Source organism: Sander vitreus, chromosome 7, assembly GCF_031162955.1.
Source record: "Sander vitreus isolate 19-12246 chromosome 7, sanVit1, whole genome shotgun sequence".
Classification (NCBI taxonomy): Eukaryota; Metazoa; Chordata; class Actinopteri; order Perciformes; family Percidae; genus Sander; species Sander vitreus.
This window is the reverse complement of record NC_135861.1, coordinates 21,576,295-21,596,749: the sequence shown is the minus strand read 5'-3', so window position 1 is coordinate 21,596,749 and position 20,455 is coordinate 21,576,295. Positions and strand designations below refer to the sequence as shown.

Here is a 20,455-nt window from a genome sequence, read left to right as displayed (position 1 = left end):
CAGTGGGTTTTCTTAATGATGTTACAGAGACAGAGTAATATATGAACTTCTTACTCTTTCAGATTGAACTTTAGGTTTGTGTGTCTAAAAAAAAAGCGCTGGAGTGAGAGTGCATGCTATGAGGGCTCTGCCCCACTGACTCTGATTACACTTAAGGCTATGAGTTGAGCTCTGCATTGTACAGTGGTTAGGGATTAGATAGATAGATAGATAGATAATGTATTGATTCCCAAGGGCTCACAGATTAGGCTTTCACAGATGCAAATAAATTTGATTGCTCAAGAAATTTCATTTGTAGTCTGTTCACTCTGAACAGTTTAGATCACAAATAGGCTGGTTCTATCTTTGCCATCTCTAATTTTGAAAATGAACATACCACATAGCTATTTCTGGAGTTTTCTCCTGTAGTGCTTTGTGTGGGGGGAATGTGAGAGAGAGGGAGACTGAAATTGAGTGTCTTAATTCCATCTCTGCTCCATGCAAGTCCCTAATCCGATCTGCTTGTTAAAAGGTGCTGCATCAAGTAAGGGGGCTGCAGAGCACGTAAGATTCAGCCGTCCTTTCTCCCCCATTTGCACTACGGCTGCACTACAAGACTCCCTCACAGTATTTTATTTTCAGAAGAGGCACAGACTGTTACATCCAGTGTTAAAGTCTCAGAGGAAGAAAAAACATCACCAACTGCAGCCATGAATGGCACAGAAGGACCCAACTTTTATGTCCCCATGTCTAACAAGACTGGGTTGGTTCGCAGCCCATTTGAGCACCCTCAGTACTACCTGGCTGAACCCTGGAAGTACTCTCTTCTGGCTGCGTACATGCTGTTCCTCATCATTACTGCCTTCCCCATCAACTTTCTCACACTCTATGTCACCATCAAAAACAAAAAGCTGAGGACGTCTCTGAACTATGTCCTGCTCAACCTGGCGGTGGCCGACCTCTTCATGGTCAATGGGGGATTCACAGTCACTCTCTACACAGCCCTGCATGGATACTTTGTCTTGGGGGTCACCGGCTGCAACATTGAGGGATTCTTTGCCACCTTAGGAGGTAAGAGATGGGGATGAGAAATTGTTTGTAAATGTACTTTGTGTGTAAAATGCTTTCATTTAGATTTTGTGTCACTTTCAAATTGACAAAATTCTAAAACATACAGTTTTGAGAATATTTGCTGGAGTGTGAATACTTGAAATCTAAAATACTGTGTCTATATAACCATAATATCAAGTAAATGTGTGCTGTATTTAAATTTACACCTACTTTATTTACTGTCTCAGGGGAGATTGCTCTCTGGTCTCTGGTGGTTTTGGCTATTGAGCGCTACATTGTAGTCTGTAAGCCAATGACCAACTTCCGCTTTGGGGAGAAACATGCCATCGCTGGGCTGGCATTTACATGGACCATGGCCCTGACTTGTGCTGTTCCCCCTCTGCTCGGATGGTCCCGGTACTGTTTGTTTCAATGTCTTGACTGGGCTTGCCAGGCTTTAAAACCATACAGATATTTTACTCATCGTTTGCACACTAAAGCACATCAGAGATTACCTTTATTTACATGCAGCACACTTACTCAAAGACACATATAGTATCAAATACTGTGTGTGTGCTGGTGTTGATGGAAAATGTTCAACTATTATTATGTGTGTGGATGCAGGTACATCCCAGAGGGAATGCAGTGCTCCTGTGGGATTGACTACTACACTCCTAAGCCTGAGATCCACAACACCTCATTTGTCATCTATATGTTTGTCCTCCATTTCCTTATCCCCCTTATTATCATTTTCTTCTGCTATAGTCGCCTACTCTGCACTGTGCGAGCGGTAAGAACCCCCTTGCCAGACAAAATATTAATAATAAGGATGTGATACTTTGTTTATTCTTGTCGAGAAATGCTTTTCTTTTTACCTTTTTACCCTCCACGGGGAGGTTAGTAGCATCACAGAGCGGAGTCTCTAGCGATGTGAGGGATTTTAGTGGCTCAAGGACACTTCAGGAGGGCAGATCATTGCCAACATGGCAGCTTATACCCAACTCCTCTAGCTGAAGGGCAGTCTGCCTGCACAGTGTCGTCCTGATGCCCTCATTAATAATAGTTTAACAACATTAATAATGTATTAGCAGTCATTAATAGTTAAAAAATAAATAATGCTGAAATTCTTCAGCTAAAGAGGCTCTAATTTATATTTTTATATTGACAAATAAATGACAATGTGAAAAAAATGTTAAGGGGTTCGCTCGTCCTGATGAACCTACAGAGAATTAACCTGAATCTGCAGCTCCACTTTACTGTTTTGGTTCACTCTCACCACTCTCATCACGCCGTTTTCTGCTGCAGCAGGCAGCGATTTTTTTGTGAGAAAAAGCCCCAAAAACCTAATGTATGTTACCTGCTCAGCACCGAATGGTAGAAAGACAAAGTTAGTGACTTGCTGGCGAACATAGTGGAACATTTAGACGCTAAAGAGCCAGATATTTCCGTTAATAGTTGGTGGAGACCTAGCCGCAGTTTGTGGCTCTCATGTATTAGCATACAGAGGTAACAGTTACCTTTGTAATCCAAAAGTTTGGCTAGTAGAGACCAAAAACAGCTAAAAGAGAGTGAATATTGGACTTAAGTTCACAACTTGTTTCCGCTGCCCCCAATTGCCCAAAAAAGCATGTTCCAATATGATAAAGCACCAGCCTTTCTGTTCTTTAAGGCTCAATTTGCAATTTCACACATAAATTACAGATATTTAAATTTGCATAAATAATTATGGAGACTTAATAAAAATGTGCTGTTGTTTTACTGATGTGTTTGAAACCATTACAGATGAACAGCATGAGAAAACCCAACTAACTTACTGTAGATTTAACTTTTTGTTTTCTAGTGTTAGTCCATTTATTAAAAGACCTGTCAGTTCGGTAGTCTCATCTTGTGTTTATCAATTTTGGTAATGGGCTTACCCTTTTGTTTACATTTGGATTACAGATTCACTTAACTTCAATAAGTTAAAAACCTGCATATGTGTGTTATCAGGCTGCGGCCCAGCAGCAAGAGTCTGAAACCACCCAGAGAGCGGAGAAAGAGGTGACACGTATGGTTATCATCATGGTGATCTCCTTCCTGGTGTGCTGGACGCCCTATGCAACCGTGGCTTGGTACATCTTTGCCAATCAGGGAACTGAGTTTGGACCAGTGTTTATGACTGCTCCGGCTTTCTTCGCCAAGAGTGCTGCTCTGTACAACCCAGTCATCTACATTCTGCTAAACAGACAGGTCTGTGAACAGTGGCAGTTATAGTAACAATTTATGACATACAATGCATTTTTATGACATACTGTACTATGACATTTTTATGACATTTCTATGACATTTTTATACAGTGCATTTTTATGACATACTATACTATGACATTTTTATGACATACTATACTATGACATTTTATGACATACTATACTATGACTTTTTATGACATACTATACTATGACTACTTTAAAAAAAAGACTTTTTTTATGACATTCTATACAATGCAACTTTAACTTTTATTGGGCATGTTTGCCTAAAAATGGAAATGACAGCTCAGACATGAAAGGTGAGAAAGGGGGAAGATACAGAAGTCCAAGGTTGGGAGTTTAATCAGGAGCAAAAATAACATACTAAATTATGGCTTCTTATGACTTTTTTTGACATACTATTCTATTACTTCTTTCGACATAGTATAATGTGACTTTTTAATGACTTTTTCGACATACTATACTATACATTTTTTATGAAGTTTTTCCGACATGCTATACTATGACTTTTTTGGACATACTACACTATGACCTTTTTATGACTTTATTCAACATACTATACCATGACTTTTTATGACTTTTTTCGACATACTATACCATTACTCCTTTTGACATAGTATACTATGACTTTTTAATGACTTTTTCAACATACTACACTATGACTTTTTTATGACGTTTTTCCGACATACTATACTATGACTTTTTTCAACATACTATACGGTAATATGACTTTTTATGATTTTTTTCGACGTACTATATTATGACAATTGTATAGCTGTAAGTAAGCTGTCTGTAAGAAGACTGGTTTAGGAGTCCAGAGTTTTGAGTTTGATTCCCATCAGAAAGAAAAATCATACATTACATTATGACTTTTTTCAACATACTATGCTATGACTTTATTCAACATACTATACTATGACTTTTTATGACTTTTTTCAACATTCTATACTATTACTTCTTTCAACATACTAAACTGTGACTTTTTCTTCTCAACATACTACATTACAACAATTGTATAGCTCAGTCTGTAGAAGACCAAGTCCAAAGTTGGGAGTTTAAATCCCATCAGGAGTGGAAATGACATACTAAGCTATGGCTTCTTATGACTTTTTTTGACATACTATACTATGACTTTTTAGGATTTTTTTCAACATACTATACTATGACTTTGTATGACATTTTTCGACATACTATACCATGATTTTTTTACGACTTACGATACTATGACTTTTTATGACTTTTTTAACATAGTATACTATGAGAATTGTATAGCTCAATTTTTTAAGAAAACTGGTTCCGGAGTTCAAGGTTGGGAAATTGATTCCCACAGAAGCGCAAATCATGAATTAAATTATGACTTTTTTTTAACATACTATACTATGACTTTATTCAACATACTATACGATGACTTTTTATGACTTTTTTCGACATTCTATACTATTACTTCTTTCAACATACTATACTGTGATGTTTTTATGTCTTCTCAATGGAATATAATGCAACAATCATTTGTCTGTAAGAAGACTGGTCACCCATCAGGAGTGAAAATAATATTCTAAACTGTGACTTTTTTGGACATACTATAGTATGACTTTTTTCGACATACTATACTATGACGTTTTTGCGACATACTATACTATGACGTTATTCGACATACTATATCATGACTTTTTATGACTTTTGTCGACATTCTATACTATTACTTCTTTCAACATTCTACACTGTGACTTTTTTTTATCTCTTCTCAACATACTATGTTACAACAATCATATAGCTCAGTCTGTAAGAAGACTGGTGTGGGAATCCATGGTTGTGAGTTTGATTTCCATCAGGAGCAAAAATAATATGCTCAACTATGTCTTTTTTTGACATACTATGACTTTTTTATGACGTTTTTCCGATATACTATTTTATGACTTTTTTCGACATAGTATACTATGACTTTTCAATGCCTTTTTCGACAAACTATACTTTGACTTTTTTATGACGTTTTTGCGACATACTATACTATGACTTCTTTCGACTTACTACATTATGACTTTTTATGACTTTTTTTGACATACTAAACTAATTACTTCTTTCGACATAGTATACTATGACTTTTTAATGCCTTTTTCAACATACTATACTATGACTTTTTTATGACGTTTTTGCGACATACTATACTATGACTTTTTTATGACGTTTTTGCGACATACTATACTATGACTTTTTTATGACTTTTTTTGACATACTAAACTAATTACTTCTTTCGACATAGTATACTATGACTTTTTAATGACTTTTTTGACATACTATACTATGACTTCTTTTTCGACATACTATACTATGACTTTTTATGACTTTTTTGACATACTATACTATGACTTTTTTCGACATACTATACTATGACTTTTTAATGACGTTTTTCGACATACTTTACTATGACATTTTATGACTTTTTTCGACAAACTATACTATTACTTCTTTTGACATAGTATACTATGATTTTTGATGACTTTTTGACATACTATACCATGACTTTTTATTATTTTTCCGACATACTATGCTATGACTTTTTTTATGACTTTTTTCGACGTACTATACTATTACTTCTTTCGACATAGTATACTATGACTTTTTAATGACTTTTTTGAAATACTATATTATGACTTTTTATGACTTTTTTCGACATACTAAACTAATTACTTCTTTCGACATAGTATACTATGACTTTTTATGACTTTTTTCGACATACTATACTATGACTTTTTTATGACTTTTTTCGACATACTATACTATGACTTTTTTATGACTTTTTTTTCGACATACTATACTATGACTTCTTTTCGACATACTATACTATGACTTTTTTATGACTTTTTTTCGACATACTATACTAATTACTTCTTTTCGACATAGTATACTATGACTTTTTTAATGACTTTTTTCAACATACTATACTATGACTTTTTTTATGACTTTTTTTCAACATACTATACTATGACTTTTTTTATGACGTTTTTCAACATACTATACTATGACTTTTTTCGACATACTATGCTATGACTTTTTCATGACCTTTTTTCTGACATACTATACTATGACATTTTTCAACATACTATACTATGACTTTTTTTTTGACTTTTTTCAACATAGTATACCATTAATTTTTTGACGTTTATCCGACATACTATACTATGACTTTTTCCGACATACTATGCTATGACTTTTTCATGACCTTTTTTCTGACATACTATACTATGACATTTTTCAACATACTATACTATGACTTTTTTCGACATAGTATACCATTAATTTCTTGACTTTTTTATGACATACTATTCTATGACTATTTTTACGACATACTATACTATGACTTCTTTCGACATACTATGCTATGATTTTTTTATGACTTTTTTCGACATACTATACTATTACTTCTTTCAACATAGTATACTATGACTTTTTAATGACTTTTTCAACATACTATTCTATGACTTTTTATGACTTTTTTTGACATACTATACTATTACTTCTTTCGACATAGTATACCATTACTTTTTAATTACTTTTTTCGACATACTATAGTATGACTTTTTATGACGTTTTTCCAACATACTATACTATGACTTTTTCCGACATACTATACTATGACTTTTTCATGACCTTTTTTCTGACATACTATACTATGACTTTTTTCGACATACTATACTGTGACTTTTTTATGACGTTTTTCGACATACTATAGTATGACTTTTTATGACGTTTTTCGACATACTATACTATGACTTTTTATGACTTTTTTTGACATACTATACTATGACTTTTTATGACTTTTTTTTGACATACTATACTATTACTTTTTCGACATACTATACTGTGACTTTTTTATGACGTTTTTCGACATACTATAGTATGACTTTTTATGACGTTTTTCCAACATACTATACTATGACTTTTTCCGACATACTATGCTATGACTTTTTCATGACCTTTTTTCTGACATACTATACTATGACATTTTTCAACATACATTTTTCAACATGACTTTTTTTTTACTTCTTTCAACATAGTATACTATGACTTTTTAATGACGTTTTTCGACATACTATACTATGACTTTTTATGACGTTTTTCCGACATACTATACTATGACTTTTTCCGACATACTATACTATGACTTTTTCATGACGTTTTTTCCAACATACTATACTATTACTTCTTTTGACATAGTATACTATGACTTTTTTATGACTTTTTTCAACATACTATACTATGACTTTTTTATGACGTTTTTTCTACATACTATACTATGACTTTTTCATGACGTTTTTCCAACATACTATACTATTACTTCTTTCAACATAGTATACTATGACTTTTTATTACTTTTTCAACATACTATACTATGACTTTTTTATGACTTTTTTCAATATACTATACTATGACTTTTTTATGACGTTTTTTCTACATACTATACTATGACTTTTTATGACTTTTTTTTCGACATACTATACTATGACTTTTTATGACTTTTTGATGACTTTTTTGACATACTATACCATGACTTTTTATGGCTTTTTTCGACATACTATACTATGACTTTTTTATGACTTTCTTCGATATACTATACTATGATTTTATTCAACATACTATACTATAACTTTTTTTACGTCTTCACAACATACCATATTACAACAATCGTATATCTCAGTCTGCATGAAAATGTTTGGTAGTCCAAGGTTGGGAGTTTGATACCCATCAGGAGTGGAAATAATATTTTAAACTATGACTTTTTTTGACATACTATACTATTACTTCTTTCGACATAGTATACCATTACTTGTAATAACTTTTTCGACATACTATACTATGACATTTTATGATGTTTTTTCCCGACATACTATACTATGACATTCTTTCGACATAGTATACCATTACTTTTAATGACTTTTTTCGACATAGTATACCATTAATTTTTTGACTTTTTTTGACATACTATTCTATGACTTTTTTTTGACATACTATGCTATGATTTTTTAATGACTTTTTCAACATACTATTCTATGACTTTTTATGACTTTTTTTTGACATACTATACTATTACTTCTTTTGACATAGTATACCATTACTTTTTAATGACTTTTTCGACATATAATACTATGACTTTTTATGACGTTTTTCCAACATACTATACTATGACTTTTTCCGACATACTATACTATGACTTTTTCATGACGTTTTTCCAACATACTATACTATGACTTTTTTCGACATACTATACTATGACTTTTTTATGACGTTTTTCGACATACTATACTATGACTTTTTATGACTTTTTGATGACTTTTTTGACATACTATACCATGACTTTTTATGATTTTTTCGACATACTATACTATTACTTCTTTTGACATAGTATACTATGACTTTTTATGGCTTTTTTCAACATACTATACTATGACTTTTTATGACTTTTTTCGACATAGTATACTATGACTTTTTTATGACGTTTTTCTACATACTATACTATGACTTTTTATGACTTTTTTTCGACATACTATACTATGACTTTTTCCGACATACTATACTATGACTTTTTTTGACATACTATACTATTACTTCTTTCTACATAGTATACTATGACTTTTTATGACTTTCTTCGACATACTATACTATGACTTTTTTTACGTCTTCACAACATACCATATTACAACAATCGTATATCTCAGTCTGCATGAAAATGTTTGGTAGTCCAAGGTTGGGAGTTTGATACCCATCAGGAGTGGAAATAATATTTTAAACTATGACTTTTTTTGACATACTATACTATTACTTCTTTCGACATAGTATACCATTACTTTTAATAACTTTTTCGACATACTATACTATGACTTTTAATGACTTTTTGCGACATAGTATATCATTAATTTTTTGACTTTTTTTTGACATACTATTCTATGACTTTTTTTACGACATACTATACTATGACTTTTTTCGACATACTATGTTATGATTTTTTTAATGACTTTTTTCGACATACTATACTATTACTTCTTTCAACATAGTATACTATGACTTTTTAATGACTTTTTCAACATACTATTCTATGACTTTTTGTGACGTTTTTCTGACATACTATACTATTACTTCTTTCGACATAGTATACCATTACTTTTTAATGACTTTTTCAACATACTATACTATGACTTTTTGTGACGTTTTTCCGACATACTATACTATGACTTTTTCCGACATACTATACTATGACTTTTTCATGACCTTTTTTCCGACATACTATGCTATGATATTTTTCGACATACTATACTATGACTTTTAATGACTTTTTTCGACATAGTATACCATTAAGTTTTTGACTTTTTTTTGACATACTATTCTATGACTTTTTTTACGACATACTATACTATGACTTTTTTCGACATACTATGCTATGATTTTTTTATGACTTTTTTCGACATACTGTACTATTACTTCTTTCAACATAGTATACTATGACTTTTTTATGACATTTTTGAGACATACTATACTATGACTTTCTCCGACATGCTATACTATGACTTTTTCATGACGTTTTTCCAACATACTATACTATGACTTTTTTCAACATACTATACTGTGACTTTTTTATGACGTTTTTCTACATACTATATTATGACTTTTTAATGATTTTTTTGACATACTATACCATGACTTTTTATGATTTTTTCGACATACTATACTATTACTTCTTTTGACATAGTATACTATGACTTTTTATGAGTTTTTTCAACATACTATACTATGACTTTTTATGACTTTTTTCAACATACTATACTATGACTTTTTTATGACATTTTTCTACATACTATACTATGACTTTTTATGACTTTTTTCGACATACTATACTATGACTTTTTATGACTTTTTCCGACATACTATACTATGACTTTTTTTGTCATATTATACTATTACTTCTTTCGACATAGTATACCATTACTTTTTTATGACTTTTTTCGACATACTATACTATGACTTTTTATGACGTTTTTCCAACATACTATACTATGACTTTTTCATGACATTTTTCCAACATACTATATTATGACTTTTTTCGACATACTATACTGTGACTTTTTTATGACGTTTTTCGACATACTATACTATGACTTTTTATGATTTTTTCGACATACTATACTATTACTTCTTTTGACATAGTATACTATGACTTTTTATGACTTTTTTCGACATACTATACTGTGACTTTTTTATGACTTTTTTCTACATACTATACTATGACTTTTTATGACTTTTTTTGACATACTATACTATTACTTCTTTTGACATAGTATACCATTACTTTTTAATGACTTTTTCGACATACTATACTATGACTTTTTATGACGTTTTTCCAACATACTATACTATGACTTTTTCCGACATACTATACTATGACTTTTTAATGACTTTTTCAACATACTATACTATGACTTTTTTATGACGTTTTTGAGACATACAATACTATGACTTTTAATGACTTTTTTCGACATACAACACTATGACTTTTTATGACGTTTTTCGACATACTATACTATGACTTTTTATGACTTTTTTCGACATACTATACTATGACTTTTTATGACTTTTTTCGACATACTATACTATAACTTTTTAATGATTTTTTTCGACATAGTATACTGTGACTTTTTAATTACATTTTTCGACATACTATACTATGACTTTTTATGACTTTTTTAGACATAGTATACCATTCATTGTTTGACTTTTTTTTGACATACTATACTATGACTTTTTAATGACTTTTTCAACATACTATACTATGATTTTTTTATGACGTTTTTCCGACATACTATACTATGACTTTTTATAACTTTTTTCGACATAGTATACCATTACTTTTTTATGACTTTTTTCGACATACTATACTATTACTTTTTTCAACATAGTATACTATAACTTTTTATGACTTTTTCGACATACTATACCATTACTTTTTCATGATTTTTTTCGATATATTATACCATGGGTTTTTTCGACATACTAACTATGACTTTTTTATTAGATGGCCTAGGCCAGAATTGAATACTTTACTTGCACATACAAATATTCTTCACTTTTACATACATATATGCTGGTACTAACCACTTGCACATACATGCATACTTCAGTTGCGCATACATGCATACTTCACTTGCGCATTTACTTCTCTTGCACATGCATGCATAACATGTGTGAGTATGTATGTATGTGTGTATGCTTAAGTATGTATGTGTGTATGTATGTATTTGCATATATTTGGTGTTCAGGGAGGATGGCAGTGTGCATAAACACAGGACTTTCACTTATGAACTTAAGGTTCAAGACCATTGGTAAACTTGCTGACCTAGTTACTTGGTAGTTGAAGGTAGTTAATTATGGCAGTCAATAATGCAGCTCAGGTAAAGCTGTTTGGTTGCTTGCTCATAACTCCTGAGACAGCTTTACCTGAGATGCATTATTGACTGCCATAATGCATTTTGTCTCCACCTGTCTCAACTTCTTAATTTATGTTATTGGCACCTTGTACAAACTTCAAGTTAACGTCACAAATTTGGGAGGAACAAATAGGTTTGTTACAAACGTTAAGTAAGTAAAGTAATCAATAAATAGGTCACTAGGTCAGCAAATTGACCTATAGTCTTGGACAGGACTTGAACCCCAACCTCCTGAGTGAAAATCCTGTGTTTATGCGTGCCAACATCCTCCCCAACCACCAACCACATGCACATACATACATACTTAAGCACACACACACATACATACTCACACATGTTATGCATCCGTTTGCAAGTGAAGTATATATATATGCGCAAGTGAAGGATATATGTATGTGCAAGTCAAGCATATCTGTATGCGCAAGTGAAGTATGCATGTATGCGCAACTGAAGTATGTATTTATGCACACCTGAAGTATATATGTATGCACACCTGAAGTATGCATTTATTGTATGTTCAAGTGGTTAGAACCAGTATATAGGTATGTGCAAGTGAAGTATTTATGTATGTGCAAGTGTTTAGTACCAGTATATATGTATGTGCAAGTGAAGTATTTCTTTCTGGCCTATTCAACATACTATACTATGATTTTATTATGACTTTTTTCAACACTCTATACTATGACTTTTTTCAACATACTATACTTTGACTTTTTTATGACTTTTTTGACATACTATACTATGACTTTTTCGAAAAACTATACTATGACTTTATATGACTTTTTTTGACAAACTATACTATGACATTTTTCAACATACTATACTATGACTTTTTATGACTTTTTTCGACATACTATACCATTACTTTTTTATGACTTTTTTGACATAGTATACTATGACTTTTTTCGACATACTATAATATGACTTTTTTTTCGACGTACTATACCATTACTTTTTATGACTTTTTTTGACATACTATATTATGACTTTTTTTTAAAGATAGTTTTTTGGGGCATTTTTAGGCCTTTATTTCCACAGGACAGATGAAGACATGAAAAGGGAGAATGACACGGAGCAAAGGCCTGCAGGTCGGAGTCAAACCCATGGCTGCTGCGTTGAGGAGTAAACTTCTATATGTGTGTGCCTGCTCTACCAACTGAGCTAACCCAGACAGACTTTTTATGAATTTTTGCGACAAACCATACCATTACTTTTTTATGAGTCTTTTCAACATGATATACTATGACTTTTTTACGACATACTATACTATGACTTTGTTCAACATACTATACTATCACTTTTTTATCACTTTTCTGACACTCTATACTATGAAATGTTTCGACATACTATACTATGAATTTTTTTATGACGTTTTTCAACATACTATACTATGACTTTTCATGACTTTTTTTACATACTGTTTCATTACTTTTTTATGATTTTTTTCGACATACTATACTATGACTTTTTATGATGTTTTCGACCACCTTACTTTTTATGACTTTTTAGACATACTATACTATGACTTCTTTCAACACATTATACTATGAGTTTTTATCTCTTCTCAACTTAATATATTGTGACAGTTGTATAGCTCAGTCTGTAAGAAGATTGGTTTGGGAGTCCAAGGTATGGAGTTTGATTCCCATTGGAAGCAAAAATCATACTTTAAATCATGACTTTTTTCAACATACTACACTTTGATGATCATATAGCTCAGTCTGTAAGAAGACTGATTTAGGAATCCAAGGTTGGGAGTTTGAGTCCCATCAGAAGTGAAAATCGTACCTTAAATTATGACTTTTTTCAACATACTATACTATGACTTTTTTCGATATACTATATTATTACTTTTTTATGCTATACTATACTATGACTTATTTTATGACATACTATACTATGACTTTTTATTTCTAACAAGTTCCTTTAGTCTTGATACTCCAAGTATATTTTGCTGTGTAATTTTGTAATTTGAATTTCTATTTTTCTTTTTTCAATGTATCTGTATGTATTTCAAAATTTCCCCTCTGGGGATCAACACATGCTAATCTTATCTTACATTTTGCTGATAATACTTCTGTACTTTTACTTAAGTGGGATTTTGAATACTTAATTTATTGGTAGTTTGACTTTAAAGGATTTGAATACTTCTTCCACCACTGATCAAAGGCATAACTGTGATTCTGATGTTCTTCTTCTTTTTGGCCTCCAGTTCAGAAACTGCATGATCACCACTGTGTGCTGTGGAAAAAACCCGTTTGGAGACGATGAGGGCAGCGCCGCTACCACCTCCAAAACTCAGACTTCGTCTGTCTCATCCAGCCAGGTGGCCCCCGCTTGACCGGTGCCCTCTCCTCCCCCCTTCAATGTCCCATCTGTCCCTGCACACCTAGGGACCCACCACCGCAAAGCAGCACCATGTTCATTTGGCCAATCCTCTTGACTTACATCTCCATGTGTCTTCACTGCACCGACACAACTGCACTTTTAGTGGGACTGATATACTCATGAGCCAGCATGAGTATTTTCAATCCATTTAATCATGGAAAGTGTTCAGCTGGCTTCACAGATTTGAACCCACCATCAAGGGGGTGATGTGTGATGATCCAACTGAACACATTTCAAGCTCCCCACTACCAAAAACACATAATAGGTGAAAACAAACCGAACCGGATGATTTCATTCACATAAACTCTTGTTCAAGTAATTGTTGCAGCTATATATCCCCAAAATGCGCTTTAAACAATCAATTTTATGATTACTTGTAATTGTGTAATTAGTCATGAATTTGTTTAGATATCTCAGAAGATTTTTGAGGCATCAGATGGGGCTGCCCTCTGGTCTTTCCTCTTTATGGTGAAGAAGCTGGGGTTGTTAGTTTGCTCTTGGCATTGACTGAGACATGAGTGTAAACAGATGGACCTGAAAAGAGCCTCTGCAGGGAGATGGCACCTCCTGCAAGACAGTGGATGCTTGTACGTACGTGTGTGTGTGTGTGTGTGTGTGTGTGTGTGTGTGTGTGTGTGTATGTGTGTGCGTGTGTGTGTTTGTGTGTGTGTGTGTGTGTGTGTTGAATGTCAGACTGCCAGTGTGAGTATTAAAGAGATATGGGGATATTGTGTGTTCATTGTGTAAAGGCTATGATCTTGTTGTTCTGTGTCCTGCAATAAAAACAAAGCTAAACGTCTCAATGACTTTTCCCTAACATACGTTTTCATGAGAACTTTTACAAGGCTCTCTGAGAAGTTCCAGATGCTACTTTGTGTGCTTTTGTGTGGCAGGCCAGATCATAATAGTTTTCAAATGCTGTTAAAATCAGTTATGCTGTAATGCATGAAGAAATTAAGCACTTTGAGATCATTAGACACATTAAAATCCTAAATAATGTAATTTATTTCACAAACTCCGACAAGTCATTTGGCATCACAAATACAGTATCTCCTTATATTGAGCTCACTTTTTTTTCTCATAAATGTAAATTTCCCTCTTTTTAATTGGTCAGAATCCAACATGAAATTCATTTGTTTACAAGCACACCAATCCCAGTGAACCACATTACATCTGACTTCATACATTTCAGTCATTTATATTCCTCTCTCCACTCCTCCTCAACCCATCATTAACCTGCAAAGCACATTGGGACGTATTGTTCAAAGCACCGATGGGAGCACACATCTTCACCAAGCACACCTGAGAACATTGCAGGCTTTAGGAGATGGGAGATGTTTATCACTGTCCTTCTCTTACCCATCCTGATGAACAGGCCACTTGAAAGCATTATAACACATCTATAAATATTGCTATGGACATTATAATACAGTACAGTGCATCATTGGCTCGTTCCCTTAAGAAAAGGGTTCAGTGCGTTAAGATTGCTACCAGGGCTTACTGTAGGTCCCAGTAACTGTAAAGAAATCCAGAAAAAGCCTCATCTCCAAGCCCCTACACCTTCCCTCTAAAGCACAGCTGAGCCAGACTGGAATTATGTCTTTCATGGAGAGAGATTTGGGAAAATTGCTTGGCATTCCCAAATCAAAGGAGGAACACCTCGCAAATGTGTGACGCTTGAGAGGCAGGTTTAAGTCCTTTGCCACTTTTCCACCCTTCTTATAGTCTGAGGGAATAATAATGACACTTATGAAGGCTAACACCTTAGTGGCCGACATTCCCAAGTAACTATGTAGGTAGGAGAAAGGCAGCTGTCAGCAGGAGAAAGAGATGGCTAGTAGAAAAGACACTGGCAGGTTCAGGCTTCACTGCAGCACTCGTAGATGTTGTCCTCCACAAGGGCAATGACCTGCTCGAACTTGTGGTGCAGCTGAGTGCGACGCGCGGTGGGGTTGGACTCCAGAGCGTTCACCACCTGACCGAGGGAGATAGAAAAGAAAAACGCAAGAAATACTTTCAGTGGCTGTTGAGCATTCATGCATCTATCTATCTATCTAGGAGAGGGAGGCAATCAGCCACCTGCCTGGACATAGAAAGTTGAGCGGGAGAATAGGGAGAGCAGCAGAAGAACAACTTGTGATGTGCTTCAGCCTCTTCTCTAGCCTTCACGCATGCCTCCACACCACAAAAGCCTTTGCTCTTCACATATTTACAAAACCCACATCTGTTTTTCATGCCCAATAGTTGTCACGGTTTCAGGGGGATTTATGGGCTCTTAGCACCAGTGTGCTACGAGGCAGAGCGAACTGAGCTGGGGCGAGAGAATAGGCAATCAGGGGCCATTCATAGGGCTCTGTGAATCAGAGTCTAAGCCCCCGGCCCACGTCAGTACAGTAGCATGACAGAGGAAAGCAGCTAAATGGTATTATCATGAGGGTGCTCCATTAAGGCACAGTCACCACTGACTAAGCTCTCCTGAGAATAGTCGCAGCAGTAAGGAAACATGGGGGAGGACAGCGGGGGCTTGAAGAGGGCTAGTTCAAAGAGAAACAGGAGATATAAAGCAGCAACTTGACTGTGTCATTAAGCAGATGGGAATGATGGATAAAGAAAGGGTAAACAGCATGTTGTTTGCTTAAAGTGAAAGGTATACTGTATGTGGGCTTGAAGGGAGGATTGGACACGTTTAAGAGGTTGTAAGGCTGTTTACAGTGTACTACATCTCTCAACACGCACATGATCCTCTACACTGATACGTCACACTCTGATACCCATCTGTAAAATTTAAAACAGCAAAAGGGATCGACTGAGGTGTTGTGGCAGCAGAAAAGGGCCAGTTTAAACATGAGTAACATATCTAATCTCTTCTCTTACCTGGTTTCTGTATCTCTTGGCGTATTTGTAGATTTCTGTCAGGGCCAGGTTGGTGTTGAATTCATTTCTGTATTTCTACAGGATGAACAACAGACTTATATTAGATTTCAAAATTAAACATGTATGTAATTGCAGGCTTTTGTGGAGCCAGATCACTAACAAACAGGGACTTTCTGAACACTTTACTCACTCGGGACTCCTCAGCCAGGTGAGCATTCATCTCCTGCTCGCTAAGAGGGGCCATTTCCTGTATCTGCTGGTAGTAGCACTGCACTCTCTTCTTATACTCTGGGATCTCCTTGGCATACAGCAGCTTGTTGGTAGGGGAGTCCTGAAAAACAACAACATTTCAGTCAGGACAGTTTTAACCACTTTTAGTTTGGCAGTGTGGCTCTGCCCATTTGATGATCTGGAACAAATCTGAGCAAGCTTGACACAGACTTACCTTGAGCTCACTAACCCCCCCTGACAGAGCATGAGACACACAGCATTTGATGAACATGAAGACATCAAAATGTTCAAAATTCATGTACAACTGAATGCTACAGAAGGAGGATTCTAAACACAATCAAGCAGTGCTCTTCTGAGGTTTAATTAATAATTCAGTACTGGACCTCAGTCTTGAAGGAAGAGGGTTTTTACTGTGTGTTTACTTTTATTGTGCAGTCTGCAATCAGGTGCCCTAATAAGGAGCTGTTCAGTTAGACTGGATGTTATTTGTTCATGACCCTATCTAAACCAGTCTAAAGTGAGACAATGGAGGGAGGGAACAATGTTTTTTCCGCACAACAGGAGACTCAAAAACTCAGAGTCAGAGAAGGAACATTCCAGTCTAAACAAATACTCCTTCATACCTCTGCCACTCTCTCCACAGTCACTTCAGGCTTTCGCACTGGTGCTTATTCAAGGAAGAAAAGTAGCGGGGCTAAGAGGTTGTGGGCATACTCAGGTTTTAATGGTGACTACTGTTGCGAGCGATTGTGTGTAGGTCTTTGTGTGCTGTGTGCGAGATAGAAAGGGACAGAGAGAAAGTAGGACAGGGAAAAAGAGAAGGCCAGCCTCAGCTTTCAGCATCAGTAAATGTGCTTACAACGCACCGTAATATTTTTATGTGTCATGGGTTATTTGTGTCACCTAATGTGTGTGTTTGTTTGCATGTGTGTGCATGTTTGTGTGTGTTAATTTAAAGGTGCTGGGGGGAGGGGGGTGGTGGGGGGTGAAAAGCCTGCATTCGTATAAGTTGCACCTTCTGATAGGGAACCCTCTCTCTTCCTGTCCACAAGGTCACTTCCTGCTGCTCGCCCATCTGCCTGGTAACCCCCCTGTGACCCCGTGGCCCTCAATGTCTGCATCTCGCCAGATAAGAGGGTTTCCGTGGAAACAGCAAGCGTTGCTTAGTTTCCTATCCCTCTTTCTCACCCCTGCTGTGCTCCTGCTAATCCAGACCCCGTACCCTTCACTGCCCTGTCCCGAGGCCATCACACACACCCATGCAAATGCACAAACAAGTGACTGTAAACACATCGAGGAAAATGTAGACGTGTATCATGTCAGTCTCCTTGACCTACAGGAGAGAACGTGGCTATATCCTTGAACCTGGTGACTCCACAATACGTGCACAACCAGATGTGACATGGTAATGAGGACTCTGCAGAGCAATAATGTCTCATTGCTGGAGGTTTTATGTACGCCTATGCATCCATAGGTATGTACCTGCCCACATGTATATGTGAATATTTCTGCTGTGACTGCGCTGGCTCTTTGGCACTGAACTGAAGTATATAAATCAGACTGTTTCTCAGTGAAAGAGGAGCATCATTTGATGAGTCCTCAGCTCCCTCCAGGGAGGAAGCCAGTCAAAGAGAGACAGGAAGCAGAGCGTGCTCAGGGTCACGGTGTCTGAGGGAGGAGACGGATTTGTGAGCAGTGAGGACATTAACATGCAAGCACACACACACAGAGACAGACACATGCATGAACACACATACACACACATACACACACACACACACACACACACACACACACACACACACACACACGCTCGCACAAAAAGAGATCCCTGGTGCTCATGACCTTGGATCAGCCGACTCTGCTGAAATAACATGAAGAGAGGTAGATGGAGCTGACAGTCTGAAGGCTTAGGGATGAGGGTTCACAGGGGGACTCGGGAGGTGTGTGTGTGTGTGTGTGTGTGTGTGTGTGTGTGTGTGTGTGTGTGTGTGTGTTTGGTCAAACTCCTGGAGAGACATGAGGCACATTTACTGCATGAGGTGTAAGGGACAAGTGCGTCCAAATTTGTACGCCTTCTCAGAGTCATAACTCAAATTTTAACACACAGACATGATACACATATTTCTTTGATTCAGTGTGACTCACACCCAATGACATCATTATCTCTGATGTCCATAACAAATAAACATCCATGAAGATGTTTTTATGTTCTCTTCAGTACCAAAATAATCCAGTGAGAGTTTGGATATACAGAGAGTCTGTATATCCATGGGTACCTTGCAGATAGGAACTGTTAATAGCTAATTCGGCATACTTTTAATGGTGCCAATTTTCAAATATAGGCTAAAAAAACAGCTATCTAAGGAGTATACAGAAGTGTCAGGGGACACAGTTCTCTTAATTTTGTCTGAGGGGGGAGAGGGGGGGAGAATGAGAGAGAGAGAGAGAGAGAGAGAGAGAGAGCGAGATCCCTGATTTCAAAGAGATGAATGTAATTTAATTGTAAATTTAAAATTAAACTTTCTCCTGGGAGAAGGAGACAGGGCTTATCTTGCTGCCCAATATATACAAACATGCCACAACCTAAGCGACAGTAAATGACCGACACACACACACACACACACACACATACACACACACACACACACACACACACACACACACACACACACACACACACACACACACACACACACACGTTTATTGTTTTCCCTGCATATTGCTTAATAAAAAGAGAAACTAACCTTTCCCAGCTGCAGGTCAGAAATGGAGCAGGCGTCTATGAAGGCTTGGGCGATGACAGACAGACAGGCGTCCATGTGATCCGTCTTCTCTATGTCAAACACGAACTGAGGATTCTTCAGGATGTTCACCCAGAAACGCAGAGGTAAACTGCAAAGACAGGGAAAGATATGCTTTTAAAGTACTTACACAGGAAGGTGACCAAAGGGGACTTTATTCACAGAGTTTAAATGTTTACCTGTTGGTTTTCCAGATGTGCAGGGTGTCTGGGTCTGTGATGCCTCGTTTGTCAGCCTGCTCCTCCAGGAAGTCAAAGAAGTATTTGATAGCCAGAGGGGGGCGGTCTGGAGGGATGCTGAGGATGGCTTGAAAGAGGTCATCCAAAAACTTCTGAAGAGTTCCCTGTGGAGGTAAATAAATAAGGCGGCTCATGCTTACGTAGAGATATGGTTTCATGGGACATGGGAA

At 35.8% G+C, this 20,455-nt stretch overlaps 2 protein-coding genes across 2 annotated transcripts in view; one reads left to right on the top strand and one right to left on the bottom strand.

Moving 5' to 3' along the window:
• Positions 1–689: 689 nt before the first annotated feature.
• Positions 690–14,755, top strand: exorh (extra-ocular rhodopsin). Its single transcript, XM_078255332.1, has 5 exons — positions 690–1,050; positions 1,278–1,446; positions 1,654–1,819; positions 3,019–3,258; positions 13,962–14,755. Exons 1-5 carry the CDS (start codon positions 690–692, stop codon positions 14,088–14,090), a joined length of 1,065 nt encoding a protein of 354 aa, XP_078111458.1. The 3' UTR covers positions 14,091–14,755.
• Positions 14,756–15,114: 359 nt separating this feature from the next.
• plxnd1 (plexin D1) overlaps positions 15,115–20,455 on the bottom strand; it is a 63,080-nt gene continuing 57,739 nt past the window's right edge. The window contains exons 32-36 of the mRNA XM_078255321.1: positions 20,226–20,389; positions 19,990–20,137; positions 17,202–17,342; positions 17,012–17,086; positions 15,115–16,112 (exon numbers count right to left, since the gene is read on the bottom strand). Coding sequence (XP_078111447.1) covers positions 15,996–16,112; positions 17,012–17,086; positions 17,202–17,342; positions 19,990–20,137; positions 20,226–20,389 — 645 coding nt within the window. The 3' untranslated portion in view covers positions 15,115–15,995. The remainder of the gene's footprint in view (positions 16,113–17,011; positions 17,087–17,201; positions 17,343–19,989; positions 20,138–20,225; positions 20,390–20,455) is intronic.

Coding starts and splice junctions, on each gene's coding strand:
- exorh (XM_078255332.1), top strand. CDS start 690: ATGAATGGCACAGAAGGACCCAACTTTTATGTCCCCATGTCTAACAAG. Junction 1,447..1,653: donor CCTCTGCTCGGATGGTCCCG/GTACTGTTTGTT, acceptor GTGTGGATGCAG/GTACATCCCAGAGGGAATGC. Junction 1,820..3,018: donor TACTCTGCACTGTGCGAGCG/GTAAGAACCCCC, acceptor GTGTGTTATCAG/GCTGCGGCCCAGCAGCAAGA.